The sequence below is a fragment of the Apteryx mantelli genome, chromosome 7 (genome assembly GCF_036417845.1).
Source record: "Apteryx mantelli isolate bAptMan1 chromosome 7, bAptMan1.hap1, whole genome shotgun sequence".
Lineage (NCBI taxonomy): Eukaryota > Metazoa > Chordata > Aves > Apterygiformes > Apterygidae > Apteryx > Apteryx mantelli.
This window is the reverse complement of record NC_089984.1, coordinates 35109181-35133256: the sequence shown is the minus strand read 5'-3', so window position 1 is coordinate 35133256 and position 24076 is coordinate 35109181. Positions and strand designations below refer to the sequence as shown.

The 24076-nt window shown below is 42.9% G+C and overlaps 2 protein-coding genes across 2 annotated transcripts in view; one reads left to right on the top strand and one right to left on the bottom strand.

Annotated features, from left to right (window-relative positions):
* NRAP (nebulin related anchoring protein) overlaps nucleotides 1–7466 on the top strand; it is a 54150-nt gene extending 46684 nt beyond the window's left edge. Inside the window, exons 36-42 of the mRNA XM_067299558.1 lie at nucleotides 1674–1778; nucleotides 2460–2558; nucleotides 2664–2768; nucleotides 4338–4445; nucleotides 5103–5414; nucleotides 5659–5811; nucleotides 7033–7466. Of these exons, the coding sequence (XP_067155659.1) occupies nucleotides 1674–1778; nucleotides 2460–2558; nucleotides 2664–2768; nucleotides 4338–4445; nucleotides 5103–5414; nucleotides 5659–5811; nucleotides 7033–7134 (984 nt within the window). The 3' untranslated portion in view covers nucleotides 7135–7466. The remainder of the gene's footprint in view (nucleotides 1–1673; nucleotides 1779–2459; nucleotides 2559–2663; nucleotides 2769–4337; nucleotides 4446–5102; nucleotides 5415–5658; nucleotides 5812–7032) is intronic.
* HABP2 (hyaluronan binding protein 2) overlaps nucleotides 1–24076 on the bottom strand; it is a 36974-nt gene that overhangs the window by 4334 nt on the left and 8564 nt on the right. Inside the window, exons 3-14 of the mRNA XM_013941727.2 lie at nucleotides 18479–18607; nucleotides 17203–17310; nucleotides 16604–16720; nucleotides 16079–16198; nucleotides 14888–15059; nucleotides 14323–14417; nucleotides 13009–13255; nucleotides 11960–12102; nucleotides 11486–11620; nucleotides 9849–9994; nucleotides 8735–8936; nucleotides 6981–7092 (exon numbers count right to left, since the gene is read on the bottom strand). Of these exons, the coding sequence (XP_013797181.2) occupies nucleotides 8760–8936; nucleotides 9849–9994; nucleotides 11486–11620; nucleotides 11960–12102; nucleotides 13009–13255; nucleotides 14323–14417; nucleotides 14888–15059; nucleotides 16079–16198; nucleotides 16604–16720; nucleotides 17203–17310; nucleotides 18479–18607 (1589 nt within the window). The 3' untranslated portion in view covers nucleotides 6981–7092; nucleotides 8735–8759. The remainder of the gene's footprint in view (nucleotides 1–6980; nucleotides 7093–8734; nucleotides 8937–9848; nucleotides 9995–11485; nucleotides 11621–11959; nucleotides 12103–13008; nucleotides 13256–14322; nucleotides 14418–14887; nucleotides 15060–16078; nucleotides 16199–16603; nucleotides 16721–17202; nucleotides 17311–18478; nucleotides 18608–24076) is intronic.

The following is a 24076-nucleotide window of genomic DNA, read 5'->3' as shown; positions in this document are numbered from 1 at the left end:
GGATTTTGTTATTATGATTTCAGTTGTCTTTGTTCTCTGTCAGATGGAAAGAAGAAGGTGTTACCCCAGGAAACTGAGGTATCCAAATGTAGGACAACAAAAATAAGGGAGCAAGTTCTGTGGGGCTTAGGAATGAGTAAGAGAATCTCAGTCCAGTTTCAGAGTAGCACAACAGACCCTAGAGAGTGTATTCAGTGGCGAGAGCAGAGTTTGTCAACTGCATTTTAGTTGCTCTTTCACCACTGGAATTTTAGTCATCAAGCCCTCAAAAATATTTCATAGCAGTCCGTTTTATATGTATATATACATATTACATGTATACACGCATGCACACACATGTACAAACACACAAATATATGTGTGTTTAATAAAATCTGTACGTTCATGTAAGGCCATTCCCTGAGGAAAATTTTCTAATCTTCCTTCTCAGGCTGTATGTACCTTCTCTGCGAAGTCACAGAAATCTCAGTCTATGCATTCCTCTTCCTCATTTGTTAATGCTGTCACCCTACCTTGCAGATCAGCACTGCTTGGTTCATTAAACCTTTTGTTTCCCAGTGTATTGTTCAGTAGAGCTCTCCAGATGCCTCCGTTTGCCTCATGACTAGTCCTCACAGTATGCTGCTGGTAGAAGACAGGATGCTCTTAGTATGCAAGTTGTCTTAGGGTGTGGAGATACCAAATGGATTTAGGAAGTTTTTTGGGATACTCTTGGGATGGAATAGAAACTGTTGCTAGAAGCAGTTCTTTGTCATTCCAACTCCCATTCCTATTTTCTGCTGTAATGGGTAACAGATGGCATATCAGTTGCTTAGATCTAGATATGCAGGATTTTTTAGCCTTTACCGATCTGTGATGGTGGCTTACATTACAGGAAAGTAACTTTTCCAGGGACTTAGTCCTTAGAGCTTATCAGGGTGTACTTTAGAGCTTGCCTACAAGGGACAGAATAGGAAATGAATAAGAACCTCAGGGCTTGGTCTGCTGCCTTTAGGGACAGGTTAGGAATCCAGAGAAATGATCAAGATGGTTTTGTCTGATCTCATCACTGTCTAGTAAGAGCAATGTACAGCACCTCTTAGAGCCAGCCGTTTGTTATCTCCATCTTGCATATAGAGAGTTTGAGACTCTGAAAAGCTAAGTGATCGGGTTAAAGTCACACAACGATCCACTGTCACTCTGAAGAAGTCAGAATTGTTGGAGGAAGGGGTGCTTTACGGTCTTTCACCTTTTATTGGGTATATCTTGTTTTTTCCTTACTGAATCAGGAGGTAGAGCAAGCCTTTAATGTGGGTAGAACAGAGTAATGGTCTCCTCTTAGAAATGGGGTTAATGAGGAAGCGTGCACCAGCTAAAATAATTAGTATTCCTGGCTTGAATTCACCTCAGAAAATTATTTCAAAAGGGGTTCTTTTACGCTCAGTACAAACAGGTTATTACTTACTGCTTTGAGTCATACTAATTCACTTGTGGGGCCTCCTCTTGTAACTTGCATATGATACATTATTTAATTCCTGGTGGAGTGAACAAATGCAAACAGTTTGGCTTTACGGCGTGATATATGCATGGCAAATGAAAAACCTCGAAACGTTAATATGAATCAGGAAGTCTTTTTAAAAACCTTAATAGCTGTGGATGCAAAACTGATAGCTAGCGATTTTCATTTTTAACAGCATCGCTACAAATCAGACCTGAACTTCATGAAAGGGGTTGGTTGGATGGCTCTGAGATCTCCGCAGATAGAAAGTGTAAAGAGGGCTGGAGAGCTCATCAGCGAGGTAACTGATAAATCTTTCATGGGATAGCACATCTGTAGGAATTGTTTACCATCAAGGCTCCTCGTTACATGACACTTACAAATGTAGCTTATCGTTTCCTTTTGATGCAGAAGCCTGTTTATACAAGGTGCAAGTTACCATGAAGCAGTATGGGATATACAAGTCCACTGCGTGGCACCTGCTGAATATTTTCCATTCTGAATGAAACACAAGAGTGTAAACAAAATATGTAGCAATAAATAAATGCAGTAAATTCTATTATGAAATTCTAAGCAGGTGATTATGGAAGTGATATAGAAATACACGGCACTGACAATCACATTGAAGGGGGCATGAGCCTGTTCAGTATCCTGTATTAATGAAGAAGAATTATGAGCTGTCCTAAGCATAGTGTTTGAGAGCTTTTCACATGTGAATTTTCAATGTAAAACCCTACTTTCACAGACAAAATAAGTCTGGTGCCTCGGCACCACTGAAGTGATATAGTGGCATCCCTGCTTCCTAGCTGAAAAAGCAACTCAGACTAAAGCAGAATAGTATTTTTTTAATACTGTGGCCTCAAGAAGGTGATTTTTATGTTTTACTCTAGTTATCACATATTTGGAATCCTGGTTTATCTCTGTCTAACGTAAACCTCTTGGATTTTGTTGTTGTTGTTGTCTTCCCCCGCATCCCTTGCAGACAAAGTACCGTCAGAAGCCAGAAAATTTGAAGTTCACTGCTGTGGTTGACTCTCCAGATCTGGTTCATGCTAAAAATAGCTATCTCCAGTGCAGTGACGTAGGTTTGATTTTACTATAAATGATCTTAACTTTTGTTGCACTTCAATGATTTGACCTCAGCCTTGCTTCCACTATCACTTGTATTCACTTTTGACTCCCCCAGAGGCTGTACAAGGCTGGAGACCCCGAAGCCAGGCACAGGTACACCCTGCCTCCCGATCACCCAGATTTTATTCGAGCCCGCCAGAATGCACTTCAAATCAGCGATGTAAGTAACAGAGCCTTTTACCTCAGGGTTGGTAATGCTCATTTAAGGAAAACAAACTTGCTTGGAAATGCAAAAACTTTCCTGTATGTGTAGACCCTAAGTTCTTTGCTGCCTGAAAAAGTGAGAGGTTGCAGACAGCCAACATGTAGCTAGGTCTGAGCTGGCGGGATTAGGAAAAGTTTATTGTTTTTTGTTGTTTTTTTTTTTCTTTTTGAGAATCAATTCTGCTTTCTAGGGCAGGAAGCTATCAAGCATTTCAGTCTTTCAGTCTAGCTATAGTTAGTTACAAATTTAAATCCATGAACTTCCATTTGGGTGGGGGAGGAGAAAATAATCCATCCCTTTCCTTGACTATGCAATCTAACTTCATGAGGCTGCAACAATTTATTTTAAACTGTTTCCTTAGACACAGGGGTCATCAACACAGATGCAACCGTATCAGTAAGTGGGATTGTTTTAAAGGGCTCTGCTTCCACACTACTCCAGACAGAGGCATGTTGTCTATCCCTACTTTTTGTTCCCTGTCTTCTTTAACTGTGGAGTCAGAGTGACCTTAGTTTGAAAAATTCTTTGAGTTGCTGGTTTGTGTAGGAGGTGCTCTAGAGCTGAAAGAAACAACTAAGATTTACATTCTTTGAAGCCATAGTGGAAAAAAATAAAAAGAGTGAATACGCACACGAATACAGGATCAGCCCTAGACTCGTTAGCAGGGCTTACAGTAATACTTACATAGCTTCTGTGTGGACTGTTCTACCAGTTCATGCAGGACTTTTGCCATCTCAGTTTACATTCAAATTAACCACTACCTAGCACTACCCATCAGTGAAACACAAGAACACCTTTTCAAACGTGAAGTTGACTTTGTGCTGGTTTTCATATGGTCACAAACCGCAGAAGGGATGAACCAAAGTGTTAAGAAAACAAATGAATAAAACCTGAAAGGGAGAACTAGAAGTGTCAGCTAAGATACAGTGACTGTGTAATGGGAACAGCAAATTAGAAGTTATTGTAAGAATACTACTAATGGAAGAAGAAGCAAATCTAGAGCAATTTCTATTCAGGATGTGAATGTATTTCATAGCCTCAAAGTCACATTGAATATGTTAAAGTAGCTGTTATTCCAGATGAGTTAATGAAGCCACATGTGGCTGGGGATTCAGATAGGAAACACTAGAAAAGCTTGAAATAGCTGGTATTGAAATTATGATGCCATGAAACCCAAGACACTACAAATAGATGCATCAAAAGAGAGAATAAGGGCAATATCAATGCAATATTGATGTGACTGATGCATTGCGGTTTCTAATAGAAATTAAATCAAATAAAAAACAACCACATTCAAGTACAAAAAGAAACCCTGGTGGCACTTTTCAGATGAGACATTTTATCATTATGGAGAACAGAAAAGAAGTTGTGCTATAGAAGTGGATCAAAACCTTGGAGATGGTACTGATGACTCTTGATACAAATAAACCCAGTAGGATAAAACATTTATTATTGCAGTCATGGGACTACATTTAAGAAACTGCAGGGGGAAATGACTATTTTGTTCTTTTCTTTTCAACACAGAAAGTGTATAAAACATCTTGGGAACAGACAAGGGCATCTGGCTATGATTTTAGGATTGACGCCATCCCATTCCAGACAGCAAAGGCTTCAAGAGAGATTGCTAGTGATGTAAGAATTATTTTATTTCAAACACTTCCCAACCCTCTTCCCATGACACCCCCACCCCATAAAAATGGGTAAATTCTGGCATAAGTGAACCTTATAGTCTAGTTTGGGAGAACTGGTGACCTGGTTAAACCAAATGCTGGTAAGCGCAAAGATTTCCAACTATAGGTTCCCATTAATAATATTCAAAAACAGATTGGTGTGTTTCATTTCAAAGCTCTATTCTTGAGAAAGAGGTATATTATGATATACTTAAGTAAACTAGACTATGAATAGTCAAAGCATGAGCTTGATTAGAGTGGGTCACCTTTGAACACATGAGATTGCAGTTGGCAGGAATGCTGAAGATGGAAGAGCTTCATTGCTTGAGCCATTTATTGTGTACACCAGACAGTACAAGAATAAGAGGAACTGTGGCTGCTTTCAAGAGATGAGTATTTGGGGATCCCTGATCTTTCCACTCCTTTAACAATTAGCACAGAGGTCCTTATCCTAGAGTGTCATGTTAGATTAAGCGATACAGTTTGGTATCAGACAAACCCTTGGTCTCTGTGCACTACAGGAAGCACTGATAGCTAGGGGAGGGTAAGTTATTCCATAATGGAATTTGAATGTAATCTGAATCTGAAAATGAGATTTTCCTCTCTACTCCTCCTGCAGTACAAATACAGAGAGGCTTTCCTGAGAGATAAAGGTCAGCAGATTGGATTCCGCAGTGCAAATGATGATCCCAAAATCAGGCATGTCCTCAAAGTGGGGAAGCTCCAGAGTGACAACCAATACAGGAGTGGGTATGCCCAAAACAGGGTGCAGTTCAAGAGTCACCTTAACCAGCCGGGATTCCTCCATGCTAAGAGAAGCCAGCAGCTTGCCAGCAATGTTAACTACAGGCAGCCCCTTCACCAATACACTTGTGATCCTGAGCAGCTAAATGTGAAGCATGCAAAGCAGGCCTACAAGCTGCAGAGTGATGTAAGTATAGCTGAGCAGAACTGTCCATTCGAGGGCTAGGAGCTGTCTGTGGCAATATGTTTTGCAGACTTTACCTAGCAACAAAATTGCATTCTTAAAAGGACTAAAGTCTGTTTGCTGAGAATGAACAATTGGTTTATTATTGAGCCTGTTGCTCTTGATATGCACTCTCCTGAAGATCCAGAGCATGCAGTTTGATAGCCAAATGAAATAATACACACTGGTATATGTTTCATTCTCTCAGGTCAAATACAAGTCTGACTTGAACTGGATCAAAGGCATTGGCTGGACTCCCCCAGGTTCTTACAAAGTTGAAATGGCAAGAAGAGCTGCTGAGCTGGCATACGCTCAGGGAATGGAATTGCAGGGTGCTTCTGCTCAGTATGAACCTGGAGTTGTAAGTAGAGTAAACCATTCTTCTCACAAATCCCAACAGCACTGCTCACCAGAAGGCAGGCAGGCACACGTCCCATTTAATGCTTTTGAATGCTCCCTGGAGCCTACAGTTCTCCCCATTATTTAAACAGAATATATATACTTCCCTCACTGAGTTCTGTGGATGTGTCTAAACCTTAATTTGAAGGAGCTCCTCTAGGGAGTTCAGCACTGTACTGGCTGTTGATGCCACAGGATAGGATTTAGTAATATTTTGGGATGTATTGCTCTTAGCTCATGGATGTCTTCATATCTCTAGACATCCTAGTATCTCCAAAGAGAGCAGAAGTGGAGGTGGAAGGAACTCCCTATACAACTCCCTGTCTCTTTTCCTAATTTCTGTAAGACACATGTTGCCATGTAATCTCTACTGACAGCTGTATCGACAAGCTCAGGGTAGACGCCTACCAGCATAATGTCAATTGCTGTGGCAGGCTTTTTGTGAAGGGCAATACTCCAGCCTCCTCCACCCCGTCCCTCCCAAGCTGCAAGAAATTACAAGCTGGGATTTTCCAGGTTTTCCTTCTGCCTCACCTCCACAGGTGTGGGTCCTAGGCTGCAACGTCCCAGTACAAGAGAGCAAAAGTCCATAGGGGGACCTTGTAGCCCCTCCTGTTAGGAAGCATTAAGTTACAATAAAAGTTACAATAAAAGAGAAGCTCTGCACTTTAAATACTTGTTTCATTTAAGTTTTAACTCTGGGAACAAGCCAAACAATAAGCCAGCCCAAGAGAAACAGGACATATCCCTGATTTACTCCCCCATCTGAAAAGTTACTCAGGAAATGAATTATAACTATGGTTGACTAATACAGACAGTAGAGACTGCAGACAATATCTTCATAAGCCCTACATGTGGTTAAGATCTGATAGTCCCAGGGAAATCTACAGGTGCGTTATCCATGTGGAAATCAGGTGTTTGCTGGTTTGCTCTAGAAATTAGGACTTGAGCACATTCTGTCCTTGGATACTTGTAGTATCTAACTTACATGAATGAGTCAGTTATTTGCATGTTTTCATGGTAGAGGTTTGTTCAGTGCAGAGCAGTAATTCAGATTTTGCCCATTTGTTTGCCAGTTGAGTTAATTTTTAATTTGTAAATATTTTTACAGAATAATAAAACAATTAAAACCTTCTCCTGTCTACTGGCTATCCTCACAGTTTAGTTGGGTTTGATCTTACAGGACCAGTTGGAGACAGAAGGATATCAGCAAGTCACAGTCAACCCTGATGCTTCAGAAATTCTGCAAGTGAAGAGAAGGAAAATGCAGCTGTATAAGAAGTAAGCAGAAACATGACACAAAACAATTATTTCTTTTCCGGCTTGTCCTGCAAATGCTGTAGCTCTTCCAGTTTTCCGGGAAGCAAAATACATGGCATCTACAAATGTTTTGTTTTAAAAAGCAACCTACACATTACAACTTAAACCTGATCTTTCTATTTTTGTGTGGATACTTTGTTATTTATCACCGTATGTATTACAGAGTCTGGTATTTATTTAAAGCTGTAAATGAAATTAATACTAGATGACTGGCAGACTCAGCTTTGTACTACAGATGAATGAACCTGATTGGTAGAATATAAAATCATTTGTATTGAATAAATCAAATGAATCTGATTCCATACTTGTCATCTTTGGAGACTTTTATGTTCCTGGATTATTGGTACCATTGACTTAAGAGGATACAAAAGCATGATTTAGGTGGCTTAACAGATGAACAAGACAAGGGCCAGTGGAAGCAAAGTTATCATTGACTAACCGAGGTCATGTCTTTTAACGGACACCGGAGAGGTTGTTCTCGATTTACAGTGTGTATTCAGACCACAGTTAGCTCTTCAGTCTTTTTCAAATCTTCTGATGCAAAAAATCAGAATTAGTTTGTTAGAAATTATTGCAGTAGGAGTAGCTATTGATAGATTAGGTAGCTGCTCAGAGAAGGTTGTAAGTCCTAGAACTCAGATGAAAGAGACATCACTATTTTAATGAATTGACTCTTCACATGCAAGCATGTCTATTTTTATGTCCTGATTTAATTCGAATCCCATTTTCCAAATTTCCCTTTAGGGTTGCAGAATCATTAGTCAGAAATACACAATTCTACCTGCAATCCTTCTAAAAACCCAAGAATTATCCAAGAGCTTCAGATTCAACTCTTCAAAGGAGTTTAAAAGCCCCTAGGTCTCATTGGTATGAAGTGCAGTTAAGCACATATATATCATTGTGGGTCTGGAGCATAATGACTAATCCTCTCATCAGAAGTAAAGAGAATATTTCTGCTAGTGGTTTTTTTTTTTCCTGCTTTTTCAATCTGGAATGCATCACTGATGGAATTTAGGGTTGTTAGCTCTACAGAAGGGCTTTTAAAAATAATTCTCCTGCCTGATCCTCCCTCTTCAGATTATTCCAATGGCTCCAGTCTTGCAAACACAGGCGCATGATGTATTTTATATATTTGCAAAATGCCACTGACTTTGGGAGCACACACCAATAGCTTTGATGTGTCAGATTCCAGTGACTGTAGTAAAAACACCTCAGCAGGGGGCGTGAGGGGAAGAGGGAAAGGGTGGTAGCAGCTGAGCCTGCAGAATTTTCAGGGACAAAGACTTGAAAAGCAAAACGGGAAACTGAGTGTTGCTGTGACTAATTTGGGGAAGAACTGGAGTTGCTTTAGTTTCTGTTCTGTTTTGCCTACAAAAGATGGCTTACTTCAAAACCCCCGGAACAGGAAGACTGTAATCAACATTCTATTAACCACTCTAATGCCTTTTCCAAGATGGTGACATTGGATACCTCATCAAGGTCATGAGAAGCATCAGCAAAGTTTTTGACTGAGGAAGAGGAAGTTGGGGAGAAGACTAAAAAATAAGTAAATTTCTCAAGCTTACCATTTGCTGTTCCAAATGCTGTCTCTTAATGAAGTGACCTTGACTCGTACCGAATTTTGGATTTAATCCAACTGAGAAATGTTGTCACCTGGGTATAGACTCCTGGCTTGTTTTTTAACCCACACTGATCACCCCAGCTTACAAGGCCGTACACATAGTAGGAGCCATTTTGTACACAAGTTAGAGGGCCTCCAGAATCTCCCTGATGAGAAAAAGCAATACAAGTGCAAAACGTGAAGCAAAACATTTACCAGTATAAGAATTCCCTTCCCTCATTAAAAGACTTTGAGTGATTTTTTTGTTTTTTCTAACAGATGTACCAACAGGTGCTGCTCAGTTCCTGAGTATGCTTGCAATTCTTCTGGAATCAGGTCAAATGAAACTAGACTTTCTTAGATGTAAGGTTTTGTTTAAGTTTGTGACATATATCTGACAAGGTCACATTAAATTTCCCAGGCATGAAGTACCAGGCATTCAGGGCCTGAGTTCCAAAAGTTAAAGATGTGATCCTAGGCATAAATGAAAGTGCTTGATATCCACCCACACCCCCCAAAATAACAGCAACAAAACTTTATTCTGAGCTGATTGGTCTCATTTTTCAGTTTCATTGGTGGTTTCTATTGCTTAGTATGTTTGCAGTGGTAGTTTGCACCTCAGGAAGCATTGCTCAAGCTCTTACCCGGTCTTACAACAGCGTAAATATGAACTTGCTTCACATTTGCACTAGTGTAATGAAAAGAAATATCAGTCCTGACTTCCCCTATAAGTATTAGCTCTGATAGTGAAAATCAAGTTGGAATTTTTGCTGATAACAGAGGCGGTAATAGAATAGAGAGGAAAAAAAGCTAAATTTTCAAGTTATTATGACAAACTGCCTCAGAAACCAAACTTTTCCAGGCAGGTCTCTAGCTTCCATAGATCTGCCTGTGGCTGACAGGGATGACATTAGCTCTAGGGATATAAATCTCAAACTGTACTGAAGAAAGATGATGACTGTTGAAATATACTGATGGGAGAAACAGATACATATGCAGTACCTTCCAAAGCTATTACTCTGCACTGCCTGCCTATTTACATGAGAAATTAGTGTTCAAATACAGAAAAAGCAACAGACCTGACAAGAATCAACTCCAGGCCTCCGAAGATTTCCTGCGCAGAACATGCTTTCATCCAGCGTGTGATCATATGCTTTTCGTGCATTGCACTGCCTCTGCGAAATCAGCTTGACGTTGGCATCTAACAGCTGACGGGATTCTCCATCTACAGGATGTGCACCAAAAATTGAGTCACCTTCCTCCCAATCCTGTTATATGTCGTCTTTGTTCAAAATATGAGCTTTTTTGCCATTTGGATGGGAAAGGGGAGCTGGGGGTGGCGATGGGGGAATGCATGGGCTAGTCTGTCTGAAATAATATGGTTGGAGCCTGGAAGCTTCACTCAGGACACTGAGGTTGTTGCCTGAACAAAAGCAAAACCAGGCACCCAGAATCTGGCTCAGATCAGCTCTGCGTGTGTCGGTGGCGTTCTGCTTTTCAAAGGTGCTGGTGTGCAGCTCCCATTGGTCCCGGGGGACTTAGAGCTGTTCAGCACTTCTCAGAGTGGTACCACTAGCTGTTTTAATGTGCAAACTAATGAAACAGATAAAAACTGAAAATTGTACAATATTTAAAGGCAATGATTAATTATAGTGAATCTAAAGACATAACTTGACATCTAAAGGCAGTAGCCAGATTTTCAACACACTACATCTGTAGATAATTAAAGGTGGTTTATAAGTTTGGTTGTACTTGAGTTTCAGGAAATATTCCATTTCTGCAGTGATTTCCTGAAATTCTAATAATAGCTCTGCTAAAAGAAGGAACTATCTAGTTTGAACACGAACAGGGTACTTCATATTCTTTGTTGGAAAAAAAAAAATCCCCATACCCTTTTTAAGAGACTTTTTATTTGGAACTTAAAAAAAATGTCCATTAAATTCTGTTGGTGCATTCTGATCAAATGAATACACTTGTCTCTTGTGGACTTCAATGAGAGTTACATCAGAAAGGAGAATTTGGTCCTAAGTATCGTATCTGGCTGTATCAGTCACAAAGCAGTAGGACACCTACTGCAGCCTCCGTGACACATTTTCCTTCTGCTGCTTTACAGCAACACATCAATCAGAACATGAGAAAATGCATTTTTCAGAAAATTGCCATTATCTTTTTTTAAGCATAGTAATTTCTCCCCTCAGGATTTACTGTGGGCAAGAAAGGTTTTGGATAGCACTGGTTGAACTTGAAAAGCTTTGGATTTTTTTAAAAAAATTTTCTGTGCATCTGAAGATCCAGATGCTGCTTCTAAAAAGCTTTATCTGATCCAATGGGCTGGAAAACCATGTGAAAGTTCCAATCTTTCTTGGTCTTGTTTTGAAACACATAAGCTATACAATAGCCTCTCTCTCTTGATATTTTCTCGCTTCTGTTGCTGGCTCCAGATGAAACCAAGACATGGTGTGTCAGATGGCAAACAAAAAAATGTGAAGGGTGGTTTTTTTTCAGAACTTTCTGACAAGTTTGGTTGGTCTGACAGTTGGAGATGTCAGTTAATGATTAATTTCCCTACGAGGGTTTAGTTGTCTTTAATTTTGAATTCCAAATCTTGGTTTCACTGAGTGCCTAGATCTAAATTTGGATCTAGGAATTGTCACTGAAGGTGCCAGGCCACCTTGCCAAGGAAGCACCAACCAAAGACAAGCTAGCCCACAAATACCTGTCTCTGTGGCACCCCATCCTGAAATGAAGCAGTCAGTCCCAACAGGAAAGAGGAAGTTAGGCAAACACACCGTTTTCACATACTTTGTTTCCACAGCACAGTGACCATCAACTGGCTTCAACTTAAGTAATGCTGGATACAAGATAAACAACAACAAAAAAATATTTATAATTAATTTTAGTCCTTATCAGTCTGTAACATAACCCTGTGAAGGCTACAAATATCTGATATGTTATTTGCACTACATGCTGGGCCTGTCTCTATTTTTTTACTCTTCCCACACCATGACTTCTGCCTGGCCATCATGATTCCCATCCCAAAGATCCAAGGGATGTAAGTCACAATTTGGCCTAATTATTTCCAGAATATATTATCAGATGGAAATTTTACACTGACTTCAGTTGAAGAGAAGTGCTTCAAACAACTGAGGTCAGAGGTGAGTCACATGAATATTCAATAAAAAGGATTTACCAATATCATTGTATTGTACACCATCCTTGTCTTTGTATTTGTTATGTACAATGGTCTTCTCCACATCAAATATCTGCTCGTGAGGCTCTCTCTTCTTGAGATCTTGCTTTCCAAGGACCACTTGGAGATATTCTGCTGAGTGTCTGCAAAAAGAGTAAAGCGCATTACATGCAGACATTGTCTAACAGGGTGGTGATAAGCTACTGCTTTAGTATGTGGAAGTCAAGATAGCCGCTTCCTGTTGTTGTAGAGCATGGGCAGAAGATTTCAAGAGGTTGTTATAAGAGGGCTTAGTCAGGAAAGCTGTGATGTTGGCCTGTATATGTGCTCTTTTAACTTGTTGCAGTCATGATGGGTACTGTTTAAAGCTGCATGAACATGCTTTTCTTTGCATTTAGAGCAGAGTAGGAGTGTGCACACAGTCTATTACTGTGGCTATGATGATGAGTGATAACTCATGGAGCCAGGGGAGTATAATCATCACTTGCAATTGTCTTGTCATACTTAAAATCATCTATGCCAGAATGTTGGCCAGAGTGGAATTTACCAGTTTCCAAGGCTAGCAGTTTCTAACACATCTTCAACAAAAAAGCTCAAGGAAGCTTGAAATGTAATATCCTTAGCTAACAGGCACATAAGCAATTGGAAGCAAAAAGCATGTTTTTCTGGAGGTCTTAATTATGATGTAATGTGTGATGTCACTCATGATATCCTGATATCCCTTGAGGTTTTCATGGAGCCCTTCTTTCATACCTTGCAAAACCTTCTTACATTACTCCTCTTTCCCTCTAATGCAAAGCTTCTTTATTCTTTTAGCTCACTTCAGGTGATTAGGAAGGTAAGTTTAATTTGTTGTTCTAGTAAGTACCATTTTAAAATATATGTAGAGTTTCATGTATATGCTTCATGTATATATTCATTTTTTTCGTGTGTATGCCTTCCTTTTAATTTGACTCCCAGCAATGATTTGGATTGTAAATTTCAAGGCATCTTCAACAGACAGTCTCTCTTTTTATGTTTAGCTATCTAGACATGGGACTTCCACCTACTCAATGCAATGTCCAGCAGTAAGAACCCAGCATGGTTTAATTAGCACTCCCCCACAGAAATGCCTGCTCCTCCTTGAAGTCTTTTTCTGCAGAGATACCATCCACGGATGTTTGCCAGCTTTAGTCTTGGCTCCACCGTAGATCCTCTTGAGTGGCCTTTGACTTTCTGGTTGTCCACATGTTTCGAATATTTCATTTGATCCAGGTGGGACAGCTGGGCTGTCTGTTGCCTCTGGCATCTCTTCAGCTGCATTGGGAGAGACAGCAGATGTGTAATGCAGAGATTATATTAGACTGGGAAACTGGGACCTGGAGAGTTAAGTAACAGGGGGTGACTCCCAGTCACTGGGACAATTGGCTGCATTACAATTCTGCAGGCATGACTGGCACCTGTGGAAGAAGGTATTTGTTTCTGGGGACTCATGGGTATGATGGGGACGATCAGGAGTGATAGTTTGGGAAATGAGAAAGTAGAGCTAATAAAAAAGAATAATCTATCCATCTGGCAAAACTCTATACCATGTTTTAGACATAAACTCCGTCTCTAGTAATTATTCTGTTAGCACCCCATTGCCTAGGTAAAATAGTCCAAATGGAAATACCATTGAATTCTTTGACATCTGAATGAATATAGTAAAGGGTCTTCATGTGGAAGATCTGTTGGGAATCCTCCAAAAGGGTGCTATCCCTCTTCCGTCTGCTGACCTAGACTAAACCTGGCAATAGGCAGACCCAGATACAGAAACAAAAACATCTTTAAAGACTCTTGAAAGATCTAGGCTTGGTCAGATCTATCTCTGCCCAGAAACAAGTCAGTCTGAAGTATGTGAGCTGAGTCACTCCCCACTCACTCATACTTCTCGTAGTTTCCCAGTATGCCTTTGGATATTTAGCTCCTCACCAGTGGTAAATCCCAGAGCCTCAGGGTAAGTCCTGCAAGTTCCAGCTCTAACATCAATTTACTGTACTGTGGGCATGTGATTTCGCCTTGCTGTATGGGGTGCTCTCAGACAGTGAGCAACTTCAACAGGTTCCCCTTCTGGATGTATATGGTGCGGTACACCTAACGGGACATTTAGAATAGCTGGAACTTGAAGCTGAATTTGACTGCTTTGAACTTGAATACTCGGAGTACTGCAGGAATCACCTATGCCAGGGCAGAACTTCCAGGAATGCTATTTAAAACAAGATAATAAAGGTGCCACAATTTTGTGGCAGTGACTAGTAATGTATCAGTGACTCCAGCTCAAGGCACCTGCTGGGCTGGAGCACCTCCACACTGCCAAACAGCTTACTTATAATTTTCCACTCTACCTGTTCCTGAGCAGGGTGAAATGTCACAGAAGTCCCATTCCACCTTGTTTTTTTTTTTGATGTAGCACCAGGGTTTTTCATCACCATCAGGATTCCTGAAGGGAACAGTTGACAGCATCAGCCAACCAGACTGGGAAATCTCCGTGAAACTGGCTTACAGATCTGAGGACGTTTAGCAGAGTAGCCTCCTGCTCCAGCATGAGAACAAACCTTTCAGAGATATTCTTTTATAAGTTTTTTTATAAGTTTTGAGAAAGATGGTGCCTGAGATGGGGGATGGGGGAAAGAGAGGGGCTCTGTCATTATCCCCACACTCATCTTAACCTTAAGAAAAACTAGGGAATTCAGGGAAATGATGGCAGCCTCTGGAATTCTCAAATCAGTACAGTCACTTAGGAAATGCTCCTATAACACCCTGGTATGTTTTAGACAGGCAATGTATCAAAAGATGTGAGATCTTAACACCACCTAAGGACTTCCCTATGCTTGTCAAATCCGTGGGAGCAATTTGTACTCACTGCTTTCCTCACCAGAGACCTCTACAGTTGCTTTTTCAAAATATTACCTGCAGAAGTTATGTTCACCAATGCCATAATAGTCAGCATCCTTCATGAATGAATTAATAGAGTAGTCCAAGAGAATGTGGGAATTCCAGTGCAGGCATGTCTTTCCATTTGCTGCTTGGTTCACTCTTCCTCTGTACTCGAAGGAGCCCTCTTCATAGCAATCATCCGGTCCTGTAAGAAGAAAATTCTGATATGAAAATGTTTCTTCTGCTGTTCCTTCCCTGAAGCAGTTCCTCTTCCTTTCCCTCCTTGTCCTACTGTTCAATTCATGGAGGAGCAGAAGAGCTATAGGACCCAACAGTTCACACAATGATATCCTTTATCTTAGGTAGGACAGAAATAAGAATCATGTCCCAACATCTGTCCAGCCTGAAGACAGACTGACTTCAAATGCCTGAAACTTCTTTGCATTGTAAGGACTTAATAGCTAAGTGGTGTCTTTGAAAACTAGGATAACTCCCCCAGTGACCTGTCCAAGAAATGGTATCAGCAGGATTAGCCAGAACTGGGTGCAGAACTGCTATCATGACAAGGGAATAGATGTGCCAAAAGGAAGGTTGTGGGTTGTGGACCTTACCTGTAGGCAGATGGAGGAAAGGTCATCTGCAGTGAGGTGCACTCATCTTACATGGAGTTTGTTTGAAGTGCAATAAACTTTTAAAAGAGAATGAAACAAGTTCTGCACCTTGGAAATGCGTGGGGGGTGTGGTGCCTGTGGTGTGGCACTAGAGAGGCATAAGACACTCCACACGGGCTGGGAGTCAGGATGGCCTCAGTCACCCATCCCTGTACCAGCAGCTGCCCCCCTGAGCCTGGGGAGTCAGAGACAACTCAGAATGAATCTTACCTACATTGGCTTTCTGGTGTTTAAGGAAACCCTGACATTCCTTACCCATGGGTCACATAGGACCTCTGGAAATGTGTGCTCATTCATTCTTTTCTAGTGGGAGCTAGCTGAAGCACAATTCAGAAAATAGGATTACAGGAACTGTTTTGAACCCCTTCGCTGATGCTGGCTGCAGAAGTCAGCCTATTCCTCTGAAACTCTCACCGAGGAGGCCAGTGCCGCAGGTGCATAGTTAGGTTCCTTGTGCAGTGAGGGTGTCAGTCAATCTGACTGCATGGAGAAGCCAGCCTTTGGCTAACTGGAGATTTAGCCCCCAGCCTTTTTCCCTGGAGTGGTGACATACCAATTTCACAGAATCTCCCTCTAAACGGTTCAGGACAGTTGCAGGTGAATTTTGATCTGATTCTGTGCCGTATACAGATACCTCCATTTTTACATGGGTTTGGCCTGCATGGTGAAGATGCTGTCAACATGGAAAACACAGAACAGGTTTGTCACTTTGCTAGAAGCTATGCAGCCACTCACACATCTGATGGAAATTAGGGAAAACTCCCATTTAGCCTGTAAGCTTTAACCTCGAATGAACTCTGTAAAATGCTTATCACCATAGGTTTTGCTAGTGACTGAACCACCACCTTGTAAATCAAACACGAATGTTTGGGCTAGGGTGTTGATCCCCAGGGCTGGAAGCTGTAGCAGACTCAGGCTTAACAACTAGGGCAGGGATGAATCTCTAAATAAACCCTCTGCTGTGGGTCACACATGCTCTCCCTCCACCGACCTCTCAGCCATAATGCAATACAGTCCCCACTGCAATTCACACAGCGCCCAGCTAAATAGGAGCCCTTTCTGGTGGGGTTGTGCTCACCTCGATGACAGTCTGGCAATTTGTAGGGATGACTACAGCTGCACTGGAAATAAGGTGAAGTTAATGTAATAAGGCAGTCTCCTCTGACGCACCTCTTCTCCAGACACATGTCTTGCACTGTGGTGAGGCCAGATAAAACAGAAAAAACAAGATACTTCATCAGCATTTGTATGTGCATGAGGGCTGTGCTCTACAGGGATCATGGAAAGACATGCTTTCTCCCGACTTGCCGTGGGGGTTTTCATTTGGCTGTCTCGCTAGACCCTGTAGCAGTGTGGACAGGAACTTTTCCTTCTTTTTCACAATAGCTACAGCAAAAGGGCTGTAAGACCAACAGGCAATTCACCACTGCCCACACCAGGGCAGATGTGCTTTCTGAACACCTGTAGTATATTTTACTGGAAACTGCTTTAAAACAACTCTGGTCTAGACCATGAGCTGGATTCAAGATCCATTGACATGGCTACATTGGGCTGTCAAAACCCTCACCTCAGCAAAAATGTTTTTCTAAAGCACTGTGTTTGTTTCCATGGATAGAGCAGTAATAGTAACATTAGTTATGAAGATAAGGAATATAAGTTAGGAAAAGGAGCAGTTACCTTTCTCACACGTAGACCCAGTATACGGCTTGGGGCAGTGGCAGCTGAAATGGCTTCCTATTTTTTCACACCAGCCATTGTTCTTGCAGGGATTGGAGGAGCAGGGGTCTGTTGAGGCAAGGACGGCGATTTTTTTAGCTTTACTTTCAGCTTCTCCACCTCTGTCACTTGCCTTCTCTTCTCATGTTTTTTGACTAACAGGCCCTATCAGTGTTGTGCAAAAGGCTGCCTTTCCTGAGCACAGCATCCAGTCTAACACACACCGTGCTTACACCTCAGTTCAACAACTGCAGGAGCATCTGTGAATTGATACGGAGCTTAGTGCAAGCTGTTTCAGCTCATGCTTTTGTGTCTGGAGCTCCCTCCCCAGCTTCCTTCCCAAGGAGGTGACTGAGCTGTAACTGGGTAAGTTCAGTCCTTCACTCCAGGGAAGATTTGCTTCTCTAACAGTTGCAGAAGCAGATGCATTAAGAATCAGAGTTGGCCCTGGGCATCTGTCTTCATATACTTAGTGTGGAGGTGGCTGGATTTGGCTTGCTAAAACTCCCCTGGAAAAGCCATCTATCACTATTATCCTCTAAAATACCCCTGGTTGGCTATAGCTCCAGTGGAGCAGGCACCTACCAAGAGTCACTTGGGTGCTGTTCCTTATACTGTGCTAAACCTCTCCACTCCACTCCAGGCTGCCAGGAGCAATTGGTGTTGGGGGCAAGCAAAGCCAGCTACATACCACTTCTGTTTTCTTTACGCAAGAGTATAACCCTAGGAGACGTTATAACCAACTTCCTGTCTCTTATTTTGTGTTCCCAGAGCAATTTTGAGGATCCCTTCCTGCTCCCCTGAAGTACGGCAAAATAGAGAAAGAAAAGAAAGGAACCCTGCAACTGAGAGAGAAAGAGAGAGAAAAAAAAAAGCACACCTTCCCTACATTTGTGTTCCCAGTGTAAATTCAGAACATATATCCCGTGAAAACAGCAATTACATCTTACAGTGTCTATAGACAAATAAGTCTGTGTTTTTTGTAGTAGCAATCAGAAATGTTCTGCATGATCAGAATCCATCTTGCGAAACCCAGAGATAAAACACAGGCTCCTTACAAGAGAAATACAAAGGAGAACACTGCAAACAATCCTCCTAACTCATCCCTTTGATGCAGGCATTTCGAGAGCATGCTGGCAGACAAGGCCTGCCACATTCACACTGAAAATACAGTGTTGGGATTTTACCCCTTCCTCGCCTCCCTGCCCACCCCTGAGAAGTGCAGAGTTACTAATACCTTTTCTAGCACCACTGAAGCCAAATAGTTCCTCAAACCAGTCAGGATCCTCAGCATGTTGGCTTTGGAGGAGGGGTTCCTCTTCTGGCTGGGTGTACTCATCATAGTACTCATAGTCATCAGTCTGGTCTGCAGGGAGGGGTGAGAAGAGGTTGGAAACACAGAAGAATTAAAATGCAGTTAAAAAGAGAGACGGTATTAAAAAGTCATTCCTTGGGAGGGCCAGTCTTTTTTTCCTTGAGTTCATTTGGGACACCATGGCAACAGTGGGTCCAGAACTCGAATCCCCTTGGGGAAACAAGGCATAACTTAGCTCTTCCTTGCTGGCACTGCGAAGCCTGCAGCTCAGAGCTCATCCAGCCAGAGTCTGCCCAGTACACAGCAAGGCAGCCTCTGCAAATCGGTCATCCCAGCTCTGGCTTTGCTGCTGCAGCCAAGGAGCGCTGGAGAGCACTGGGATCATCGCTGCTCAGCTGGGTTCCTGTGATGGGAGCCGGGATGCCCTGGAGAGGACGTGGCTTTTTTGCCCTTGGCTGGTTGGGAGTCCTGTGGACGTGGATATTCCTCACTGTTGCCTGCCACGGAGCAACACAAGCCCAGCACTCAGTGCAAGAACCAGGAGAAGACCCTGGTGATTGCTACCAGCACAGGTTGTGATAAGGAAAGGAGATTTAGATTCCTACAAGAATAACAAGTTTTCTTCGTCTCACGGCTTTGATTACCAGGATCATCGCCATTGCGGTGTGAGGCAAGATCTTCAAAGGTATGTAGCTGCCTATCGCTTCTTGGGACACAGAACTTCATTTTGGCAGAGGTCCCTGGGGAGCGAGGGCCCTAAACAGTTAGGCGCCTACATCCCAATGTGGCTCCGAGTCCACGAAACCCTCTTCTAGGAGCGAGGCCCCCGCTGTGCCGGGCAGCGCGCGGCCACACGATGAAAAGAGAGCCCTTGCTTGAGCGCAGTCTGCAGCCTCCCACCAGCTTGGCAGGCTGCTCAGCAGCGCGCTGGCTGCCCTCCCGGGAGCAGCGTCCCCCCGGGAGCCGAGCGCTGGCGCACCGGCGGCTTCGCCAGCGGATGCTTGGGGGGAGGCTGATTAAAGTGGGCTGGCTGCTCCTTCCACAGGTATGTCTGCTGCCAGTCGAAGCCACTCGGGTGTTTCAAAGACATGCTATGGTAATGAGCAAAGCTAAACTACATACAGCGACATTTTAAAAAGCTCTCCCCTAGGGCTGGACCGATGGCCCTACGGATAATGCTCTGCCTTGAACTGATTATCGACTACATTATCTTAGTTTTCTCTCCTCATTCATTCGCTTGCAGCCTTTATCTTTATTCTTTCTTTGCTTCTGAAAAAAAGAAATTCCACTTTTGTACAATGGGTGTTTTATATTTCATATTAAAATAGAACAGTCTTTTTTTCCTTCTTTTTTTCTATGTGCCAACTCTCCTTTCTCACCAAAAAAAAAAAAAAAAAGAGGAAAGTTTCACCTCATTTATTGCTATGTCAAGTCAAGACTCCTTTTCCTCAGCTCATTATTTCCACAGGAGCTGAGTCTCGACAGTGTGCAAGTGTTGCAGAAGTGTGTGCCTTGCTGAGGAACAGAAGGCTCTCACTGGAAGATAAGGACATTGTCCACAGTGAACAAAATTAAATGTAATGTGATGTAGTTAAGAAAGGAAAACAAAAAGAGGGTTTTGCCTGAAACGCAGCCCACAAGCTCACTTTGTGTGAGGGGCGATTTTGCAAGCTGACTTCAGTTCGAGGGACTATGTTGAAAGAGTTTGATTTTGTTTCCCCTGTTTATTTTCAAAATCTTAGTGGGGAATGTTAGCTTTTATTCCGCAGATGCTTTAAAGAACTATTCCGAGAGACTGGGTAGCCCTTTTTATATAAAGGCTATACCTGTTAAAAGTTATGAAGGATGAATGGGGGACTTACAGCTGCCAAAGGCACACTGCAAACACGCCCAGCACGCTGCACAGAGGCCAGCGAGAACTCGGTTGAGCTGACAGAGGAAAAATAAGTGCTCTGAATGAACACAAACGCTGACGTGGTGTAGCAGCGTCCACCAAGATTTTTAAACCAGCCAGCGCAAGCATGGTGTTAAGAAATGACAATGACACTTCATTATAATTGTTATGTTAGCATCATTTCTTAGCAACGGACTAACCTTTTATTAATGACACCTATTAGATTACTTGCTGGCCCACTACCAGCTATTATTTTAAGTGCACCGCTGAGGTAAAAGCCGGTTGCCTGGTAATGCTTGCGGATAGAGGGCTTTGGTGTCGATTCCCTTTTGCGACAGCTCTTCCAGGAGGAGGAGGAGTGCTAAGCCCCCTTTGCACTTAAGGAGCAGATGACCCCCAGAGAGGCAGGTTTTGGGAAAGACTAGCACGCACTGGAGCTAGGTGTGCAGGGCTCTGCCGGCCGGAGCAGCTGAGCGGAGACCACCTTCCTCGTGGAGAGCACCGAGCGGGGTCCAGACCTGCAGCCTGGACCGTACTGAACCCCCCACCGCAGCATCCCACTGTTACCTACAGGCGAAGCTCTGTGACCAGGCTGCAGCGCTAAGGGTGCACGTGAAGAGGGCTCGGAAGATATCAACAAACGCTTTTGGGTGCCCTGGCCCCAGCTGCGAATACCGAGACTCAGCAAAGCTGAGCCACCTGCCTGGGAAACCCTGCCCAAGCTGACATAAGACTGCAGCAAATCTGAGAAATCATCAGTCCCTGCTGTATCCATCGCTGCCCTCCTTTTGGTTTATGAAAATGAAAGAGCGACTACAAGCTGTGTGAGTGATAGTTCCCGTCTTCCAGCTACTCGGTGTCCTCCCCAGCAGCATGAAGCAGTAAAAAACAAAAACCAGAAAGCCCTGACTTGGATACATGACATCAAACTGAAATGTATCTTCCTATTTATCACTGCTTCAACACTAAATAACTATTATTTGGCTTCCACATCTCTTATTTAAGAAGTATTCCCATTCCATTTTTTTTAATTATTCATAACAAGCCATAGGTTTAGTAAAGCAAAAACAACATTTTTTTTATCTGAGCACATAATTAACGCACAAAGTCTGATACACTGGTTGAGTTAAACGTATTACTAAATCAGAGTGTTCATTCTTTGTAAGTGCTGGAAAACCTTAACATGCTTAAAAAAGAAGTGATCTGACATTTGTCACTGAAATGTGACTATTACATGAAATTAAATTAGACATCCTGCATGCAAATTTTCAAAGAATAACTTTCCTCTGTGTAGTACAAAAAAAATCCCCCCATAATTGATAGGCAGGGATTGACTTTTAAAGCTTCAAATCAGCTTTGAGGTTTGGGTGATCTTTTAAACTGCTTGAGCTTTCATCTGCAGGTTTTCACATTGCCAAGAGCTGTCAATCAAGTAATGGATTTCTGATCAATATCCTCTTGTTCATTAGCTTACACGGACTCTCTCTTACGGGGAGAATAGATAGCCCAACACTGGCAGTCACACTGTTTTCAAAACCTTCACTGGATCAAGTCGTGACTAATGTTCCAAGTGGGAATATGATGCATTCGGATGCCATCTGAGCGACCTGAATTGCGAGGTAACTTTGTTGGACTGCAGTTGTCAAGATGAGTGATGGGCAAAGCTAAAGCCTATTGCAAACGCACATCAAGGCGGCCACGAAGCACCCAGCCTTTATTCAAGCTCCCAGAACCTCTGGGGACTGACTGACATCTGGTCTAATTTCGGTAGGATTTTTCTCACAACCTTTCTAAATACTTTTTTTCTGAGAATAACGTAAAGTGATTTTATGAGGCTGAAATCCTGGCCATACTTTAAATGACGGTAGGTCTCTCATTTACTTCTGCGGGGACTAGACATCGTGGTATTTTGGCCCTTCCACACGGGCCTTGGCTGGGGGTATCTGCAACTCTGCAGAGGAGCTGCAAAAGAAACAAGACCAACCCACAACAAAGCTGGCAATCCTTCAGGTAGTTTGGTGTCTGCTACTTCACCGCAGTTTTGTAGCGCCTTTCCCTTGGAACGACGGGGCGCCACGCAAAGGCTGCCGATGCAAGCCGAAGGAGGAAGGGGTGAGGGACTCACGGCAGAGAGGGAAGCGGGACAGTGCAGGGACACGAGGAAAAAGCAGAGGGAATATGTAAACAAGGAGGGGGGAGGAAGCTTGCACGCAGGCTGGGACTGGAGCTAGGAGAAGCGTGGGCAGAACCAGGGACCACAAAGGACACGGAGGGATTGAACGAACTTGCTACGAAAGGCCTTGAATCCAAAGGGGAGCTCCGCCGCGGAGAGGCAGGTTGGCTGCTTTGCACAAGGCCCGTGCTAAGGTAATTCCAGCCAAAAGGATAACGGCCTGAAGCCAAGTGCATGACTGCGTGACCAGATATTTGCACAAGCTAAATACTGAGCTCAAACACAGGAATGATTCTGAAATTTGTTTTCCACACACATCTTATTAGAAGAATAACATTGATTTGGGGAAAGAAGCAGTGCTGTATGAGCTTCGAGGCAGCTGGATTCCCAGATTTCACCTGGAAGCCAGAAAGCTAATTAAACGAATGGAAATATGGTTGAATAGTGAGTGGCTGGTAAAAGCCACATTCTTGTTGCAGGAAAAGAAGTAAAATTAATTTAATACTTTATTAGTTATAAATTATAAGCTCAGATCTAAGAGCCACTGAAATGAAGAAAAGAAAGAGCAGGTCTTACCCACAAAAAATACTAAACTTAGCAATAAAACCTTAATTCTCCCCATGGACCAGGTAGGCTGCTTAAGGATGTACAAATCCTCACACTGTATCTACACATCCTCACACAACATCCACTACAACTCTACCCCCCAAATCACTCCCTTTCCTGCTATCAACGTGTTAATATACATAGCTGTCAATAATTTTTACCTGCACGAACTGGTAAATACTTTTCGAATCTGCTTGCATTCTGGACATCCACAAAGCCTTGCAGCAATAAGTAAGTTCCCTAGTTAGTTGTACGCCGCAAGGAAAAATCAACCTGCATGTATTTGACCTGCAGCTTTCACGCCCAGCTCACCCATTCAGGCTCTTTCCTCGTCCTCTTCAGCCTGAGGTTTGAAGCCTGGCACGACGACTTCTCTCCGACTCCGTGACCCCCTGTGTCAGACCCTGCTCATCTGCTGATCCCTCAAGCTGTATGGAGCACCTGGGGCCGCAGAGTGGCGGAGAAGTCCTGGCTTTGACTACCCCAGGATCAGCTGCGAATCGGTACCACAGCAGCTCCCCTAGTCTGTGCTTCAATGTGCCGGACATGCTCCTGGCTGTGACCCAATGCAGAGTTGTCCCCTGCACTGCAGCAGAGCACACGGGAAGGTCTGACTCCATGCGGGGAGAGGGAGAAAGCGAATCTGAAGGTGCACCTGAGGCATGTACATGAGGTGTACATTTAGGCAAGGTTTACTGGCCTAAATTCAAACTGACTCTGTTGGATCACGTGCCTTATTTTAAGTGCAACAAAATTGTGCATGAAGTTATTAAAACTCAGTGCCAGGCACTAGCTAAGGGTCTTGATGAACCAGGTTGCCAACCACTGCACTTCATATGCAGCACTT